The sequence below is a fragment of the Cetorhinus maximus genome, unplaced genomic scaffold, assembly GCF_964194155.1.
Source record: "Cetorhinus maximus unplaced genomic scaffold, sCetMax3.hap1.1 HAP1_SCAFFOLD_125, whole genome shotgun sequence".
NCBI classification, from domain to species: domain Eukaryota; kingdom Metazoa; phylum Chordata; class Chondrichthyes; order Lamniformes; family Cetorhinidae; genus Cetorhinus; species Cetorhinus maximus.
This window is the reverse complement of record NW_027596127.1, coordinates 350550-369602: the sequence shown is the minus strand read 5'-3', so window position 1 is coordinate 369602 and position 19053 is coordinate 350550. Positions and strand designations below refer to the sequence as shown.

The window sequence follows — 19053 nt, the reverse complement described above, 5'->3', positions numbered from 1 at the left end:
TGGACAGGGTGGATAGGGAGCAGCTGTTCCCCTTAGTTGAAGGGTCAGTCACGAGGGGACATAAGTTCAAGGTCAGGGGCAGGGGGTTTAGAGGGGATGTGAGGAAAAACCTTTTGACCCAGAGGGTGGTGACTGTCTGGAATGCACTGCCTGGAAGGGTGGTGGAGGCGGGTTGCCTCACATCCTTTAAAAAATACCTGGATGAGCACTTGGCACGTCATAACATTCAAGGCAATGGGCCAAGTGCTGGTAAATATGGGATTAGGTTGGTAGGTCAGGTGTTTCTCACATGTCGGTGCAGACTCGATGGGCCGAAGGGCCTATTCTGCACTGTGTGATTCTGTGCCAAGTTAGTTTAAACTCTCCCCAACAGCACTAGCAGACCTCCCCGCAAGGATGTTGGTCCCATTCTGGTTCAGGTGCAACCCGTCCACCTTGTACAGGTCCCACCGCCCCCAGAAATGGTCCCAATGTCACAGAAATCTAAAGTCCTCCCACCTGCACCATCTCTCCAGCCACGCATTCATCTGGACTAACCTCCTATTTCTATACTCACTAGTGCGTGGCACCAGAAGTAATCCAGAGATTACTACTTTTGAGGTCCTGTTTTTTAATCTGTTTCCTAGCTCCATAAATTCTGCTTGCAGAACCTCATCCCTCTTTCTACCTATGTCGTTGGTACCAGTATGTACCACGATCCCTGTTTGCCCTCCCCCTTTAGAATGCCCTGCAGCCGTTCAGTGACATCCTTGACCCTGACACCAGGGAGGCAACATACCATCCTGGAGTCACGTCTACGGCCGCAGAAATGCCTGTTTGTTCCCCTTACTATCGAGTCTTCTACCACTATTGCTCTTCCCCTCTTTTTCCTCCCCCCCCTGTGCAGCTGAGCCACTCACAGTGCCATGAGCATGGCCGCACTCCCCAGAGGAACCGTTACTCTCATCATTTTCCAACACAGAAAAACAGTTCTCAAGCACGATGCACCCTGGGGATTTCCTGACTACCTGCCTGACACCTTTCTTCTGACAGATGGTCACCCATTCCCTCTCTGTCTGCACTTCCGTAAGCTGTGGGGTGACGTCTAAAAACGTGCTATCCACGAAACTCTCAGCCTCGCGGATGCACCTCAGTGCTTCCAGCTGCTGCTCAAGCTCCAAAACTCAGAGCTCAAGTAGCTGCAGCTGGTGACACTTCCTGCACATGTGGTCAGTCAGAGCGCAAGGAGTGTCTAGGACTTCCCATATGTTGCAGGCGGTACATAACACGGGACTGAGCTGCCCTGCCATGCCTCTAGTTGAAAAAAAACCTTACTTTATGTTATATAGTAAAAAAAAAGTTAAATTATTTATGTACTTTAAATAAAAACTAGAACCCTTACCTTTCCTTAGCTTGATCTATTTTAATCTGAAGAAAAACTGGAGAAAAAAAACTGGAGAAAAACACTTATCCACTACTCACCAATCAGCTCTCACCTTTGTGCTGCCGTCACTTTTTGAAGTGACTGCTTCACCATGATGCTGACTGCAGGACACTCTTCCCAGACTGCTTCACCGTGATGCTGACTGCAGGACACTCTTCCCAGACTGCTTCACCATGATGCTGACTGCAGGGCACTCTTCCCAGACTGCTTCACCGCGATGCTGACTGCAGGGCACTCTTCCCAGACTGCTTCACCGTGATGCAGACTGCGGGACACTCTTCCCAGAATGCTTCACCGTGATGCAGATTCTCTTCCCAGACATTTCCCTTCATGTTAGCTGCCAGCCTTTATTCATAATCCCCCTTGCCTTCTCGTATTTGCTTTTTCACACTCCTTCTGAACCTTCTGTATTCAACTTGGTTCTCAATTGTATTTGCTACCTGAGACTTGTTGTAAGTGCACTTTTTCTTCTTTAACTTAATTTCTATCTCTTTTGTCATCCAGGATGCTCTGGATTCCTTTGTCTAGCCCTTCCCTTTGAGGCAACATATCTTGACTGTGCCCAAACCATCTCCTCTTTGAAGGTAGCCCATTGTTCAGCTACTGTTTTTCCCGCCAACCTCTGGTTCCAGTCTATCCGGCCCAGCTCCGTTCTTGCCCCATTGAAGTCCACTCTCTGCCAGTTGATTATTCTTACTCTGGATTGACCAATGTCCTTTTCCACCATCATCCTAAACCTTTATGATACAATGATCACTGTCCCCTAAATGTTCCCCCACTATCACTTGATCTACTTCGCCCACCTTATTCCCAAGAACCAGGTCTAGCAGTACCTCCTTTCTTGTTGGACTGGACATATACTGCTGTAGGAAATTCTCCTGAACACAATCTAGGAAGGCTTGTCCCTCACTGCCCCTTACACTACCACTATCCCTGTCTATATATGGGTAATTAAAGTTCCCCATTATAACTAACCTACGATATTTACACCTCTCTATAATTTCCTTGCAGATTTGTTCCCATATATCCTTCCCACTAGCTGGTGGTCTATATATTACATCGAGAAATGTAATTGCCCCCTTCTTATTCCTTAGCTAGGCAATATAAAGGCAAAATACTGCGGATGCTGGAAATCTGAAACATAAACAAAAGAATGCTGGAAAAACTCAGCAGGTCTGACAGCGTCTGTGGAGAGAAAGACAAAGTTAAAGTTTCGAGTCCGTATGACTCTTCTTCAGAACTGAAGGAGGATCATGTGGACTCGAAACTTTAACTTTGTCTTTCTCTCCACAGATGCTGTCAGACCTGCTGAGTATTTCCAACACTTATTGTTTTTGCTTTTCATCTTCTTTGCTTACCTCGGCTGCAACAGTTGTAAAAAACCTCATGAGAAATGCAAGCATCTTTTAAAGTGAAACTAAAACTCAATTTGACCTTTCTTTACACAAAGATACAGAATACAAATCAAACTGAAACATTAAAGCTAAAACAACCACAAATTCCAATATAACTTACTTAAACTATCTCTATTTCCTAACACCTTCCAATTCGGAGGAAAGAGAACTTCACAACAGTGAAGGTTTCTTTACGATGGCCTTACATAAGAACATAAGTAATAGGAGCAGGAGTAGGCCATTTGGCCCCTCAAGCCTGCCCCACCATTCAATTAGATCATGGCTTATCTGCCCCAGGCCTCAACTCCTCTTTCATGCCAGCTCCTCATAGCCCTCAACTCCCCGATATTTCAAAAATCTATCTATGTTCTCTTTAGATACTTGCAGTGATCTAGCCTCCACAACTCTCTGGGGTAAAGAATTCCAGACATTCACTACCCTCTGAGAGAAGAAATTCCTTCAAATCTCAGTTTTAAATGAGTGTCCCCTTATTTTGTAACTATGTCCCCTAGTTCGAGATTCCCCCATTAGTGGAAACATCTTCTCAACATCTGCCCTGTCAAGCCCCCTCAGCATCTTGTACATTTCAATAAGATCATCACTCATTCTTCTAAACTCTAATGTTTAAACATCTGCCTCACACAAACTTAGCATAAACCTCTAACAATAGCTTACTACATACTGTAAAAAATAATTTTTCTATTTTGTTGCATAATTACACATCATATTATACAATTACATAGATTTAAGAAAAACAAAGCCAATAAATGTAAAATGATTAGCAGAATTTGTACCTCCTAGTATTATCATAACCCAATCCTTATGTTTCCTTTTCCTCTTATTCCCAGTCTTTAACTCATGACACTTAAGTTTACAGCCCAATCGTCCTTTTCATTTTCTGCAGGCATAATTCCATCCTCAAGCTCATTTTCCCAACTCACATGTGGTAAGTTCTCATTTCAACTTAGCAAAATAAAAAAGGCATTTTTGTGAGTTAACAACTCATTTCTTCTCTGGTCAAAATCTCTATTTGCCATTTCAAAGATGTTATTGAGATGATTTTTATGTTCATACAAAAGTGTTTCATACTCTTGCTTGGTTTGATCTTTAAACTTTTTATGATACTTTGTTTCTCCAGATCCCATTTTGAAAAGATCTTTTCCACTTCCCCTTGAGCAATGTCAATTATATTCTCCTTTTGGAGTTTCATAGTTCGTTCCAACCCTTCAATTCTTTTGCATAACCCAGGAACTATATCATTCCACTCCTTTCTAGGTTTTGAATGGTCTTTCACAACCTGTCCATTTGCCTGGATTCCAGCTGCTGTATTTTGTATATTAGCACCAGCAATCTCTTATAAACCAGTGTCTCTGGTCATTGACGTTTTCAGACTATTTTGTGATTTCAGTCCTTTTTATTGGCAATTCTTGATTTCCAATTCTGCAGGCACTTTAGTTGTTTTCATATTGTCCATTACTGAGGTTGATTTATCAGTAATTTTACTTTGATCAGTTCTTTGCTGGACCACAATTCAGCAAAGAGTTTTTTTTTCACAGGAACAACTGTGGGACTGTGACACTCCATAATCACACATCTTCCCTTTCATCTTTTCCAGCTTGCACTGAAGTTTGAGAATCTCATTATTCTTTTCACAACAAAGTTCTAACAGCTCGTTAGTTTTGGTTTTTAATTCTGCATTCAACCAATTATTCTGAATTGTCAACAATTCCTTTTCCTGATCAAAGCATTTTCCCTGATATTTCATAGTAACTACTGATGCTTGAAGTTCATCAAATTTGAACTGAAATTTGACCTTTGTTAAATTTGCTTCTACAAGTTTATCATTGAGACATTTCAAGTCCTCAGTCAAGTATTCTACTCTCTCTGACTGATTCTCAACTGTTCCCACCACTTCTCTACTTTCATGAGCAAACTCCTCTTTCATACATGAAAATTGGTTTTCTACGTTAATCAGGTTTTCTTTTAATTGCTTGTTATTGACAATAAGCATCTCATTTTAGGCCACAGTAATTTCTTGAAGTTGGTTAAGATCAGCATAATCAACCGTCTGCTGCAACACAGTTGTTGCCACATTACTGTCTCTACTAGCCAAATCATTACCCAGAATAAAATCCACCCTTTCAATAGGTGAGTTAGGAATAATTTCTGTCGTAACAATTCAATTTACAAAGTGACTTTGTAAGTTAACTTTCAAAGGAATAGGTTCATAAATTCCATTAATACCACTTTTCCTTCATAAAGCTATTAGCCACCATCAATGATTGATCTGCACCTGTATCTCTCAAAATTCTAACCTGTTTATTTATTTTGTAGGAGGAGTAAGGGAACACTTCTCCCTGCAAGAAGAAATATCCAAACCCTCTGTTAGCCTGACTTCCTTCACTAGTGATTAAAGAAGAATTCTCTGGACTATCCTGAACTATATCCCCCTTTCCTGTATGTTCTGAGAGAACACGTTTCACCTGAACCACTGCTACAGTTTTAACAACCATTTCGTTGTTAACTTCAAACTTTTCCTGAGGATTCCTTAGGCATTCCTACTACCTTCGGGAAGAGCAGTTGAATAGCGGTGGCATACCGGTATTGATGCTGGACTAGTAATCCTGAGACCCAGGGAATGCTCTGGGGATCCAGGTTCAAATCCCACCAATAAAAATCTGGAAATAAAAGTCTACTGATGACCATGAAATCATTGTCGATTGTTGTAAAAACCCATCTGGTTCATTAATATCCCTGGTCTCTGTGACTCTAGACCTGCAGCAATGTGGTAGACTCTTAAATGCCCTCTGAACTAGGGCAATTAGGGATTCCATAGGTGTTTGCCCACATCCCATGAACAAATATAAAAAAAGAGGTGGACCTTTGGGAAATACTCGGAGTGGGGAAAGAATAAATACAGCCTGGGGAGTGCGGCCTACATCACTCACCTTGGGGAAGAGCAGTCGGAGAGGTGGACCTGTCAGCTGCTCAGAACCAGCCAGCACTCGAAAGGAGAATGAAAGGAAAACAAATTGTGACATCACAGGAAAGAACCAATTTGATTGGTTGGAGAAGCAGCTAGCTGTTTGATGAGTATCTGGTAAGTGTTTAAGGCTTAATCTATTCCTAAGGTTTGAAATAAAGTAGGTAAGGTTTTTTGGTAAGGTTTATTAAGTAGGGCCAATAATATAAAGTTAAAAAAAGTAAACCAAAGTAACAATAAAGGAAATGTAAAAGATGTAAACGGAAGCCATGGCAGGACAGCTCTGTCATGTGGAATGTGGGTCCTGTAATATGTGGGAAGTCGTGGGCACTCCTGATCTCCCAGATGACTACACGTGCAGGAGGTGTCACCAGCTGCAGAACCTTGAGCTCCGGATTTCAGAGCTCGAGCGGCTGCTGGAGTCACTGTGGCGCATCTGCGAGGCTGAGAGTTACAAAGATAGCACTTTCAGAGAGGTGATCACACCGCAACTTAGGAGCCTGGAGACAGAAGGGGAATGAGTGATTGCCAGGCAGTCCAAGAAAATTAGGCAGGTAGTGCAAGAGTCCCCTGGGGTCCTGCTCACAAATCGGTTTTCCATTTTGGAAGCTGGTGAGGGCGCTGTTTTCTCAGAGGAGTGCAGTCAGAGGGAAGTTTGTGGCACCACCAGCGGCTCAGCTATTCTGGAGGGGAGGAAGAAGAAAGGAAGAGCTTTGGTGATAGGGGATCAGACAGGCATTTCTGTGGCCATAGATGTGTCTCCAGGATGGTATGTTGCCCCCCTGGTGCCCAGGATCAAGGGTGTTACGGAGCAGCTGCAGGACATTCTTCTGGGGGAAGATGATCAGCCAGAGGTTGGTCCACGATGGTACCTATGACTTAGGTAGGAAAGATGAGGTCCTGAAAGCAGACTTTTGGGAGCTAGGAAGGAGATTGAAAAGCAGGAACTCAAAAGTAATCTTAGGATTACCCCAGTGCCCATGTGCAAGTGAGTATAGATATAGGAGAATTGAGTGAACAAACATTTGGCTGCAAAGCTGGTAGGAGGGAGGGCATCGGATTGCGACTGGTTCTGGGGAAGGTGGGACCTGTGCAAGCCAGATGGTCTACACCTGAACAGGACTGGGATGAATATCCTTGCAGGGAGATTTGCGACTGCTGCTGTGGTGGGTGGGGCAGGGGGGTGGGAGACTGAGGGCAAATTCAGAGCAGGGGAAGGGATATAGAATATTATTGAGTGACTCTGAAGGACAGAAGCAGCAAAGGTTAAAAAGTGTACAGCACAGGAATTTGACAGTGTTAACAGGTATCTATGTAAATGCAAGGAACACAGTAAATAAAGCTGATGAGCTGAGGGCACAGATAGACACACGGCAAAATGATATCATTGCTATAACAGAAACTTGGCTTAAGAAGGGGCAAAAATGGCAGCTCAAAATCCCTAGATATAGAGTTTTCAGGCAGGATAGGAAGAGGGATAAAGAAGGTGGGGTTGTAGCATTATTGGTTAAAGAATAAATTACAGCTGTGTGGAGGGATTATATACTAAATGAAGCATTAAATGGGCCACATGGGCTGAGCTTAGAAATAAAAAAGGGGCAGCCACACTGCTAGGAGTGTACTATAGGCCCCCGAATAGTGGAAGGGAGTTAGAAGAGCAAATTTCTGAGTACACAAAAACAGTAGGGCAGTAATCATTGGGGACTTCAACTACCCGAATGGATTATGAACAGTGTGAAGGGCACAGAGGGCACAAAATTATCCATTTTGGTAGCAAAAACAGGAAGGCAGATTATTATCTGAATGGCTATAAATTGAGAGAGGGGAATGTACAACGAGACCTGTGTGTCCTCGTACACCAGTTGCTGAAGGTAAACATGCAGGTGCAGCAGGCGGTAAAGAAGGCAAATGGTATGTTGGCTTTTATAGCCAGAGGGTTCGAGTACAGGAACAGGGATGTCTTGCTGTAATTATACAGAGCCTTGGTGAGACCACACTTGGAATATTGTGTGCAGTTTTGGTCTCCTTATCTGAGGAAGGATGTTCTTGCTATAGAGGGAGTGCAGCGAAGGTTTACCAGTCTGATTCCTGGGATGGCGGGACTGACATATGAAGAGAGATTGAGTCGATTAGGATTATATTCACTGGAGTTCAGAAGAATGAGGGAGGGATCTCATAGAAACCTATAAAATTCTAACAGGACTACACAGGGTAGATGCAGGAAGGATGTTCTCGACGGTGGGGGAGTCCAGAACCAGGGGTCACAGTCTGAGGATCTGGGGTAGACCATTTAGGATTGAGATGAGGAGAAATTTCTTCACCCAGAGAGTGGTGAGTCTGTGGAATTCATTACCACAGAAAGTAGTTGAGGCCAAAACATTGTATGTTTTCAAGAAGGAGTTAGATATAGCTATTGGGGTGAAAGGGATCAAAGGGTATGGGGAGAAAGCGGGAGCAGGCTAATGAGTTGGATGATCAGCCGTGATCATAATGAATGGCGGAGCAGGCTCGAAGGGCCGAATGGCCTAATCCTGCTCCTAGTGTCTATGTTTCTATTCTTGAACTGAAATTATTGAACTGCATTGAAGAGAACTTTTTTAGCCAGCATGTAACAAGCCCAATGAGAAGGGCGCAATTCTGGATTTAGTCTTAGGAAGTGAAGCTGGGCAAGTGGATGAAGTAGCATTGGGGGCCATGTTGGAGATAGCGACCAAAATACAGTTAGATTTAGCATCATTATGGAAAAAGACGAAGACAGAAGAGGAGTAAAAGTTCTGAATTGGGAGAAGACAAATTTTACAAAGCTGTGAGGTGAGCTGGTGAAAGTGGACTGGATACAGTTATTAAAAGGGAAAACTGTGTCAAATCAGTGGGAGGCATTCAAAAGCGAGATTCTATGGGCACAGTGTAGACATGTGTCCCCTCCCCTCAACAAAAAAAGGTGGTACTGCCAAATCTAGAGTACCTTTGTTATCCAGAAGCATACAGGCCAAGATAAAGCAGAAAAAGAAAGCTTATGACAGTCACAAAACTTTTTTCTCACATCACATTTGCTTCTTTTGCAAATCACTTTAAATCTGTGCCTCTCGTTCTTGATCCTTTTACGAGTGGGAACAGTTTCTTCCTATCTACTCTGTCCAGCCCCCTCATGATTTTGAACATCTCTATCAAATCTCCTCTCAGCCTTCTTCTCTCCAAGGAGAACAGTCCCAATCTTTCCAATCTATCCTCGTACTGAAGTTTCTCACTCCTGGAACCATTCTTGTAAACCTCTTCTGCACTCTCTCCAATGTGTTCACATCCTTCCCATAATGTGGTGCCCAGAATTGTACACAATACTCCAGCTGAGGTCTAGAATCACAGAATCTCACAGTGCAGAAGAGGCCCTTCAGCCCATCAAGTCTGCACCGACATGTGAAAAACGCCTGACTTACCTACCTAATCCCATTTACCAGCACTTGGCCCATAGCCTTGAATGTTATGATGTGCCAAGTGCTCATCCAGGTACTTTTTAAAGGATGTGAGGCAACCCGCCTCCACCACCCTCCCAGGCAGCGCATTCCAGGCCATCACCACCCTCAAAGTAAAAAGGTTTTTCCTCACATCCCCCCTAAACCTCCTGCCCCTCACCTTGAACTTATGTCCCCTCGTGACTGACCCTTCAACAAAGGGGAACAGCTGCTCCCTATCCACCCTTCCATGCCCCTCATAATCTTGTACACCTCGATCAGGTCACCGCTCAGTCTTCTCTGCTCCAACAAAAACAACCCAGTCTAACCAACCTCTCTTCATAGCTTAAATGTTTCATCCCAGGCAACATCCTGGTGAATCTCCTCTGCGCCCGCTCCAGTGCAATCACATCCTTCCTATAATGTGGCGACCAGAACTGCACACAGTACTCCAGCTGTGGCCTCACCAAGGTTCTATACAACTCCAACATGATTTCCCTACTTTTGTAATCTATGCCTCAATTGATAAAGGCAAGTGTTCCATGTGCCTTTTTCACCACCCCACTAACATGCCCCTCCGCTTTCAGAGATCTATGGACACACATGCCAAGGTCCCTTTGTTCCTCAGAACTTCCTAGTGCCATGCCGTTCATTGAATACTTCCTTGTCAAAGTACTCCTTCCAAAGTGTATCACCTCACACTTTTCAGGGTTAAATTCCATCTGCCACTTATCTGCCCATTTGACCATCCCGTCTATATCTTCCTGTAGCCCAAGACACTCAACCTCACTGTTAACCACCCGGCCAATCTTTGTGTCATCCGCAAACTTACTAATCCTACCACCCACATAGTCATCTATGTCGTTTATATAAATGACAAATAATAGGGGACCCAGCACAGATCCCTGTGGTACACCACTGGACACTGGCTTCCAGTCACTAAAGCATCCTCCTGTCATCACCCTCTGCCTCCTACAACTAAGCCAATTTTGAATTCACCTTATCAAATTACTCTGTATCCCATGTGCCTTTGCCTTCTTTATTAGTCTCCCATGTGGGACCTTGTCAAACGAGTGTCTTACATAAATTTAGCATAACCTCCCTGCTCTTATACTCAAAGTCCCTATTAATAAAGCCCAGAACACTAAATGCTTTCTTAACTGCTCTCTCCACCTGTCCTGCCACTTTCAATGATCTATGCACACATACATCCAGGTCTTTCTGCTCCTGCACCCCCTTCAAAATTTCACCCTTTATTTTACATTGTCTGTCCATGTTCTTCCTACCAAAATGCATCACCCCACACTTCTCTGCATTGAACTTCATCTGCCACCTATCTGCCCACTCCACCAACTTGTCTATGTCCTCTTGAAGTTCCACACCATCCTCCTCACAGTTCACAACACTCCCAAGCTTCGTATCATCCGCAAACTTTGAAAATTCTCCCCTGCACGCCAAGATCTCGATAATTAATATATGATCATTAATATATATCAGGAAAAGCAAGGGTCCCAATACCGACCCCTGGGGAACTCCACTACAAACCTTCCTCCTGCCTGAAAAATATCCATTCACCAATAATTTCTGCTTCCTATTTTTGAGCCAATTTTGTATCCACATTGCTACTGTTCCTTTTATTCCAAGAGCAATAACTTTTCTCACAAGTCTGTTGTGTGGCTCTGTATCAAATGCCTTTTGGAAGTCCATGTGCACCACATCAACAGATTTACCCTCATCAACCTTTTCTGTTACCTCTTCAATAAAATCCAGTGAGTTAATTAAACACAATTTCCTCTTTAGAAATCCATGCTGGCTCTGCCTTATCAACCCATGTGATGACTAATTCTATCCCAAATTCTAACCCAATACTGACCCCTGGGGAACTCCACTACAAACCTTCCTCCAGCCCGAAAAATATCTATTGACTATTACCCTCTGCTTCCTATTTATCAGTCAATTTTGTATCTGTGCTGCAACTGCCTCTATTACTAGTTAATACTGTAGGAAGCCTAGAGGAGTATGCAAAGTACAGGGATGAAGTAAAAATGAAAATTGGAAAGCAAAGAGAGGATACGAAAAAATATCAGCAGGTAAAATCAAAGAACACCTAAAGATGTTTTACCAGTACATTAAGAGCAAGAAAATAACTAAGGAAAGGGAAGGGCCTATCAGAGATGTACATGGATGCTTATGCGTTGATGCTGAAGATGTGGGCAGGGTTCTCAATGAGTACTTTGTCTCTGTCTTCACTAAGGAGAGAGATGAAGCAAACTTAGAAGAAAAACAGAAAATGCTGGAAAAGCTCAGCAGGTCTGACAACATCTGTAGAGAGAAAATCAATTGACATTTCGAATCCATGTGATCTTTCTTCTGAAGAATGGTCATATGGACTCGAAAAGCCAACTCTGCTTTTCTCTTCACAGAGACTGTCAGACCTGCTGAGTTTTTCTCGCATTTTCTGTTTTTCTTTCAGGTTTCCAGCATCTGCAGTATTTTGCTTTTATCGATGATGGAGACATTCTAGTTAAAGAGGAGCAGTGTGAAATATTAGATACAATAAGCATAATGAGAGAAGAAGTACTGGAGGGACTGACATCCTTAAAGGTGGATAAATCATCAGGGGCCGGATGGATTGTATCCCAGGCTGTTAAGGGAAGCCAGGGAGGAAATAGCAGATGCCCTGAGGATCATTTTCTCATCCTCACTAGATACAGGTGAGATCCCAGAGGATTGGAGGTCTGTGAACTTTGTACAAATATTTAAAAAGGGTGAGAGGGATAGGCCAGAAAATTATAGTCAGTCTGACTTCAGTGGTGGGCAAATTATTGGAAACAATTCTGAGAGAAAAGATAAACTGTCATTTAGAAAGGCAACGATTGATCAGGGATAGTCAGCATGGTTTTGAACAAAGAACAAATAAAAGTACAGCACAGGAACAGGCCCTTCGGCCCTCCAAGCCTGCGCCGATCATATTGCCCGTCAACTAAAACATTTTGCACTTCCGGGGTCCGTATCCCTCTATTCCCATCCTATTCATGCATTTGTCAAGCTGCCTCTTAAACACCACTATCGTACCTGCTTCCACCACCTCCTCTGGTAGCGAATTCCGGACACTCACTACCCTCTGCGTAAAAAACTTGCCCCGCACATCTCCTCTATAGTTTTCTCCTCTCACCTTAAATCTATGTCCCCTAGTCATTGATTCTTCCACCCTGGGAAAAAGCTTCTGACTATCTACTCTGTCCATGCCACTCATAATTTTATAAACTTCTATCAAGTCGCCCCTCAATCTCCGTCACTCTAGTGAGAACAATCCAAGTTTCTCCAACCTCTCCTCATAGCTAATAACCTCCAGACCAGGCAGCATCCTGGTAAACCTCCTCTGCACCCTCTCCAACGCCTCCATATCCTTCTGGTAATGTGGTGACCAGAATTGCACGCAATATTCCAAGTGTGGCCTAACCAAGGTTCTATACAGCTGCAGCATGACTTCCCAGCTTTTAAACTCAATACCCCTGCCAATGAAGGCAAGCATGCCATATGCCTTCCTGACTACCTTATCCACCTGCGTTGCCACTTTCAGTGACCTGTGGACCTGTACACCCAGATCCCTCTGCCCATCGATGCATTTAAGGGTTCTGCCATTTACCGTATAATTCCTGCCTGTATTAGACCTTCCAAAATGCATTACCTCGCATTTGTCCGGATTAAACTCCATCTGCCATTTCTCCGCCCAAGTCTCCAACCGGTCTATATCCCGTTGTATCCTTTGACAATCCTCTTCACTATCTGCAACTCCTCCAACCTTAGTGTCGTCTGCAAACTTACTAATTAGCCCAGTTACATTTTCCTCCAAATCATTTATGTATACTACAAACAGCAAAGGTCCCAGCACTGATCCCTGCGGAACTCCACTAGTCACAGCTCTCCATTCAGAAAAGCACCCTTCCACTGCTACCTTCTGTCTTCTACGACCAAGCCAATTCTGTATCCATCCTGCCAGCTCACCTCTGATCCCGTGCGATTTTACCTTCTGTACCAGTCTGCCATGAGGGACCTTGTCAAAGGCCTTACTGAAATCCATGTAGATAACACCCACTGCCCTTCCATCATCGATCATCTTTGTCACTTCCTCGAAAAACTCGATCAAGTTAGTGAGACATGACCGCCCCTTCACAAAACCATGCTGCTTCTCACTAATACGCCCATTTGCTTCCAAATGGTAGTTAATCCTGTCACGAAGAATCTTCTCCAATAATTTCCCTACCACTGACGTAAGGCTCACCGGCCTGTAATTTCCTGGATTATCCCTGCTACCCTTATTAAACAATGGAACAACATTGGCCATTCTCCAGTCCTCTGGGACCTCACCCGTAGCCAGTGAGGATACAAAGATTTCTGTCAAGGCCCCAGCAATCTCCTCCCTTGCCTCCCTCAGTACTCTGGGGTAGATCCCATCTGGCCCTGGGGACTTATCCACCTTAATATTCTTCAAGACGCCTAACACCTCCTCTTTTTTGATCTTAACATGATCCAGGCTATCTACACACTCTTCCCTAGACAAATCGACCGCTAAGTCCTTCTCTTTTGTGAACACTGATGAGAAGTATTCATTTAGTATCTCTCCCATTTCTTCTGGCTCCACACACAAATTCCCACCTCTGTCCCTGAGTGGGCCTACCCTTTCCCTGGCTACCCTCTTGCTTTTTACATATGTATAAAAGGATTTTCCTTAATCCTGGTTGCCAGTGACTTTTCATGACCCCTTTTAGCCCTCCTGACTCCTTGCTTAAGTTTCTTCCTGCTTTCTTTTGTTAGGGGAAGATTGTGTCTTACTAACTTAATAGAGTTTTTTGAGGAAGTAACAAGGAGGATTGATGAGGGTAGTGTAGTGGATGTTGTCTACATGGATTTCAGTAAAGCATTTGACAAGGTCCCACATGGCAGACTGGTCAGGAAAGTGAGATCCCATGGGATACAGGGGAAGGAGGCAGGTTGGATCCAAAATTGGTTCAGTGACAGGAAACAAAGGGTAATGGTCGATGGATGTTTTTGCAAATGGAAAACGTTTTCCTGTGGTGTTCAACAGGGCTCAGTGTTGGGCCCTTGCTGTTTGTTGTATATATTAATGATTTGGACATAAATATGGGAGTATGATTGGGAAATCTGCAGATTACACCAAAATTGGCCGTGTAGTTGGTAGTGAAGAGGATAGCTGTTGTCTCCAGAATTATATCAATGGTTTGGCTGAGTGGACGGAAAAGTGGCAAATGGAATTCAATCCGGAAAAGTGTGAGGTAATGCATTTGGGGGGGGCAAACAAAGCAAGGGAATAGTCAATAAACAGGAGGATATTGAGAGGGGTTGAGGAAGTGAGAGACCTTGGAGTGCATGTCCACAGGTCCCTGAAGATGGCAGGACAGGTGGATGGGGTGGTCAAGAAAGCATATGGAATGTTTTCCTTTATTGGGCGAGGGATTGAATACAAAAGCAGACATGTAATGCTGGAACTGTATAAAACGCTGGTTAGGCCACAGCTGGAATTTTGTGTACAGTTCTGGTCACCACATTACAGGGAGGACATAATTGCTCTGGAGAGAGTGCAGAAAGTATAGAGAATGGCCTACTTCTGCTCCTACGTCTTATTTACAAGAATGTTGCCAGAGGAGTGACCTAATTGAGGTGTACAGAATTATGAGAGGCCTAGATAGGGACAATAAAGAGTTGTTTCCCCTAGCTGAGGGGTCAATTATCGGGGGCATAGATTTAAGGTGATTGGTAGAAGGATTAGAAGGGACATGAGGAAAAACCTTCTCACCCAGAGGGTGGTGAGTGTCTGGGATTCACTGCCTGAATCGGTGGTTGAGGCTGAAACACTCAATTCATTTAAAAGGTACTTGGATCTGCATCTAAAGTGCTGTAACCTGCAAGGCTATGGACTAGGTGCTGGAAAGTGGGATTAAAATGAGCAGCTAGTTTCTTTTTCATCTTTTTCTGGCTGGCACAGACTTGATGGGCTGAATGGCCTACTTTTCTACAGTTCTATGGTACTGCAATAGGTCTAAACTAAAACTCAATTTGATCTTAACACAGATACAGAAATACAAATCAAACTTAAACTTTAAAGCTAAAACGCATTCCTAACACCCATAAATACCAATAAAACTTACTTAAACTATCTCTATTTCCTAATAGCTTGGGTTGAAAATGTCCCTTAACAAGGTCTACTAATTCACTGAAGGTCTTGGAATTGGGACACTGGGTGCTGTCAAGCATCAAATTAAGCTGTAGGTCTTGCTCCCACAAATACTTAATAGAACTGCTCCCCTCTTTTCCTCCCCCCGTGATTTTGTTGGCTAGAAAGTAGAACCTCAGACAGTCTATATGTTGAGACAAGTCTTCTGTGGCTGGCTCAAAGGGATCGATTCTGCCAAACTGTGGCATCCCGGATGAGTATATCTTCCTTTCTCTTTAATTATCTTAGATACTCACAATCACTGGGTGAGGGACAGCACCAGATCTGATCTATCCGAGTCACCAGTTTGTTATAGAGTTGATTTTCTAGGCAGTTTTTCTTGGTGGACACATTTAACTTTATTTACAAGACAGCAGCAGCAGCTACATGTGTGCATCAAACTCCATAACTGAAGAAGAACTCCCTCCTCACAGTTCCCCATGCCACAAACTGATTGGTTTACAGAGATCATGTGATCTTACAACACAGGATTATTCTTCAAGCTACAGTCCTATGCTTATCAAAACTATAATTACTATAATTACCCTTGTCAACCTGTTACCTCTTCAAAAAACTCCATCATCAAGTTAAACACAATTTTCCCTTAAGAAATCCATGCTGGTTTCCTTAATTAAGCCACATTTGTCCATGTGACTATTAAATTTGTCTTGAATTATTAAAAGTTTCACCAGCACTGAAGTTAAGCTGACTGGCCTGCAGTTGCTGAGCTTATCTTTACACACTTTTTTGAACAAGGATGAAATGTTTGCAATTCTCCAGTCCTCTGGCACCACCTAAATCTGAAAAGGGAAAGATTATAGCCAATGCTTCTTCAACTTCCACTCTTACATCCCTCAGTATCTTTGGATACATCTCATCTGGTCCTGGTGCCTTGTCCACTTTAAGTACAGAAAACCTCTTTAACACTGTCTCCTTACCAACTTCAAACCCTTCTAGTTTCTGAATTACTTCCTCTGTCTCCATGGCCTGAGGAGCATCTGCCTCCTTGGTCAAGACAGGTACAAGTTTAACAGCTCAGAGCTCAGTCATGCTCCTGTCTCCAGGTGTAATCCCCTTTCCCGATCTCCTCTTTTCCCTATTTCCCCGCAGAAAGAAGTCTTTAGGATCCTTTATTATGTTGGCTGCCATTCCCCAGGAGATCGGGGAAATCCAGGAGATCCCCCGATCTTACCTGAAGGCTCAGAACGATCCAGGAGATCCCCCGATCTTACCTGAAGGCTCAGAACGATCTGGCGAATGTAAATCAGGTTCAGATCCTCCATAATCCGGATTGTTTCATCCATTTCTGCCGCTTCAGGACTATTTACTGCCCAAGTCCAGCAAACCGGCTCATCTCCCGGACTGGACACTCCCCGGACTCCGGACTGGACACTCCCCGGACTCCGGACTGGACTCTCCCCGGACTCCGGACTGGACTCTCCCCGGACTCCGGACTGGACTCTCCCCGGACTCCGGACTGGACTCTCCCCGGACTCCGGACTGGACTCTCCCCGGACTCCGGACTGGACTCTCCCCGGACTCCGGACTGGACTCTCCCCGGACTCCGGACTGGACTCTCCCCGGACTGGACTCTCCCCGGACTCCGGACTGGACTCTCCCCGGACTCCGGACTGGACTCTCCCCGGACTCCGGACTGGACTCTCCCCGGACTCCGGACTGGACTCTCCCCGGACTGGACTCTCCCCGGACTCCGGACTGGACTCTCCTCGGACTGGACTCTCCTCGGACTGGACTCTCCTCGGACTGGACTCTCCCCGGCCTCCGGACTGGACTCTCCCCGGCCTCCGGACTGGATTCTCCCCGGCCTCCGGACTGGACACTCTCCGGACTGGACACTCCCCGGCCTCCGGACTGGACTCTCCCCGGCCTCCGGACTGGACTCTCCCGGGACTAGACACTCCCCGGACTAGACTCTCCCCGGCCTCCGGACTGGACTCTCCCCGGCCTCCGGACTGGACACTCCCCGGCCTCCGGACTGGACACTCCCCGGACTGGACTCTCCCCGGCCTCCGGACTGGACACTCCCCGGCCTCCGGACTGGACACTCCCCGGACTGGACTCTCCCCGGCCTCCGGACTGGTCACTCCCCGGTCCCGGACTGGTCAGCCCCCGGTTCTAGTTGCTCCTCAGGGAGTTTCTGGCCGGAATCCCTTCTCCAGGGCCTGAGGATCCGGTTTAAAGAAGTCGGATGGGAGCCGGATGAAAATGTGGAGCGGGCGGCTCCAGTTCAGAGAGCGGGTCGGGGGCTGGGGGGCGGGGGCCGGGGATCGGGATCGGGGCCGCCTCCCACTCACATTCATTGGGAGCCAGCTGTACATTCCTGAGAGGGAGCCAGCTGTCTGAATGCTGCCTCTCCACCCCTCACAGGCCCTTTGGCTCACACACACATTGTACACACACTGGCTTCATTCACTTCAACCTTTCTGCTCAATGCACCAAGTGTTCAAGCTCAAGAACCTTCAACCTCACCATGAATGGAAAGTTCAAGTTCTGCCTGCTTCAGATTCCATCCTTATACATTTTCTCTGTTTCACCAATCTCGCTTTCCTCTCTACAGTCCTGGAACCTGCCACCTCGCAAACCCACGCTGTAAAGCGGCAAATAAAGTTCATGTCACACGTATGCCAGGCAATAGCAGTCACCAACCAGAAAGAGTTAACCACTACCTCTTGGCATTACCATTGTCACATCCCCCACCACTGAATTCTCAGCAGTTACTATTCATAGAATCTGAATAGTTATAGCACAGATGGAAGCCATTCGGCCCATTGTCATGGGAACATACAAATTAGGAGATGAAGTCGACCATTCGGCCCCTCGAGCCTGCTCCGCCATTCAATAAGGTCATGGCTGATCTTCTTGTGTTTCAATTTCCACATTCCCATCTAACCCCGATAACCTTTGATTCTCTTGCCTAACAAGAATCTTTCTACCTCAGCCTTAAAAATATTCAATGTCCCCGTCTCCACCACCTTCTGAGGCAGAGAGTTCCAAAGTCACACAACCCTCTGAGAGAAAAAATTTCTCCTCATCTCTGTCCTAAAAGGGCGACCCCTAATTTTAAAACATTGCCCCCTAGTTCTGGACTCACCCACAAGAGGAAACATCCTTTCCACGTCCACCCTGTCAAGGCCGTTCAGGATCTTGTACACTTCAATCAAATCACCCCTCACTCTTCTAAACTCCAGTGGAAACAAGCCCAGTCTGTCCAACCTTTCCTCATAAGACAACTCACTCATTCCAGGTATCAATCTAGTAAACCTCCTCTGAACCGCCACCAATGCATTTACATTCTTCCTTAAATAAGGAGACCAAAACTGCACACAGTATTCGAGGTGCGGTCTCACCAATGCCCTGTATAACTGAAGCATAACATCCTTACTTTTATGTTCAATCCCCCTCGGAATAAAGGATAGCATTCCATTAACCTTCTTAATTACTTACTGTACCCGCATACTAACTTTTTGTGACTCATGCACTAGAACACCTAGATCCCTCTGCACCTCAGAATTATGCAACCGTTCTCCATTTAAGTAATACTCTGCTTT

General features: G+C 44.9%; 1 protein-coding gene across 4 annotated transcripts in view; it reads right to left on the bottom strand.

The window, feature by feature from the left end:
* The window catches only part of rtkna (rhotekin a), a 157854-nt gene extending 140295 nt beyond the window's left edge, over positions 1-17559 (bottom strand). For 3 of the 4 annotated variants that reach the window (XR_013574196.1, XM_078534854.1, XM_078534857.1), the window contains exon 1: positions 16717-16927. Coding sequence is in view for 3 of the 4 variants with exons in the window: in XM_078534854.1 (XP_078390980.1) it covers positions 16717-16788 (72 nt within the window). In the remaining variant the exon portion in view is untranslated. Of the gene's footprint in view, positions 1-16716; positions 16928-17325 lie in introns of those variants that run through there. The other variant, XM_078534856.1, reaches the window with a different exon arrangement.
* Positions 17560-19053: the final 1494 nt, after the last annotated feature.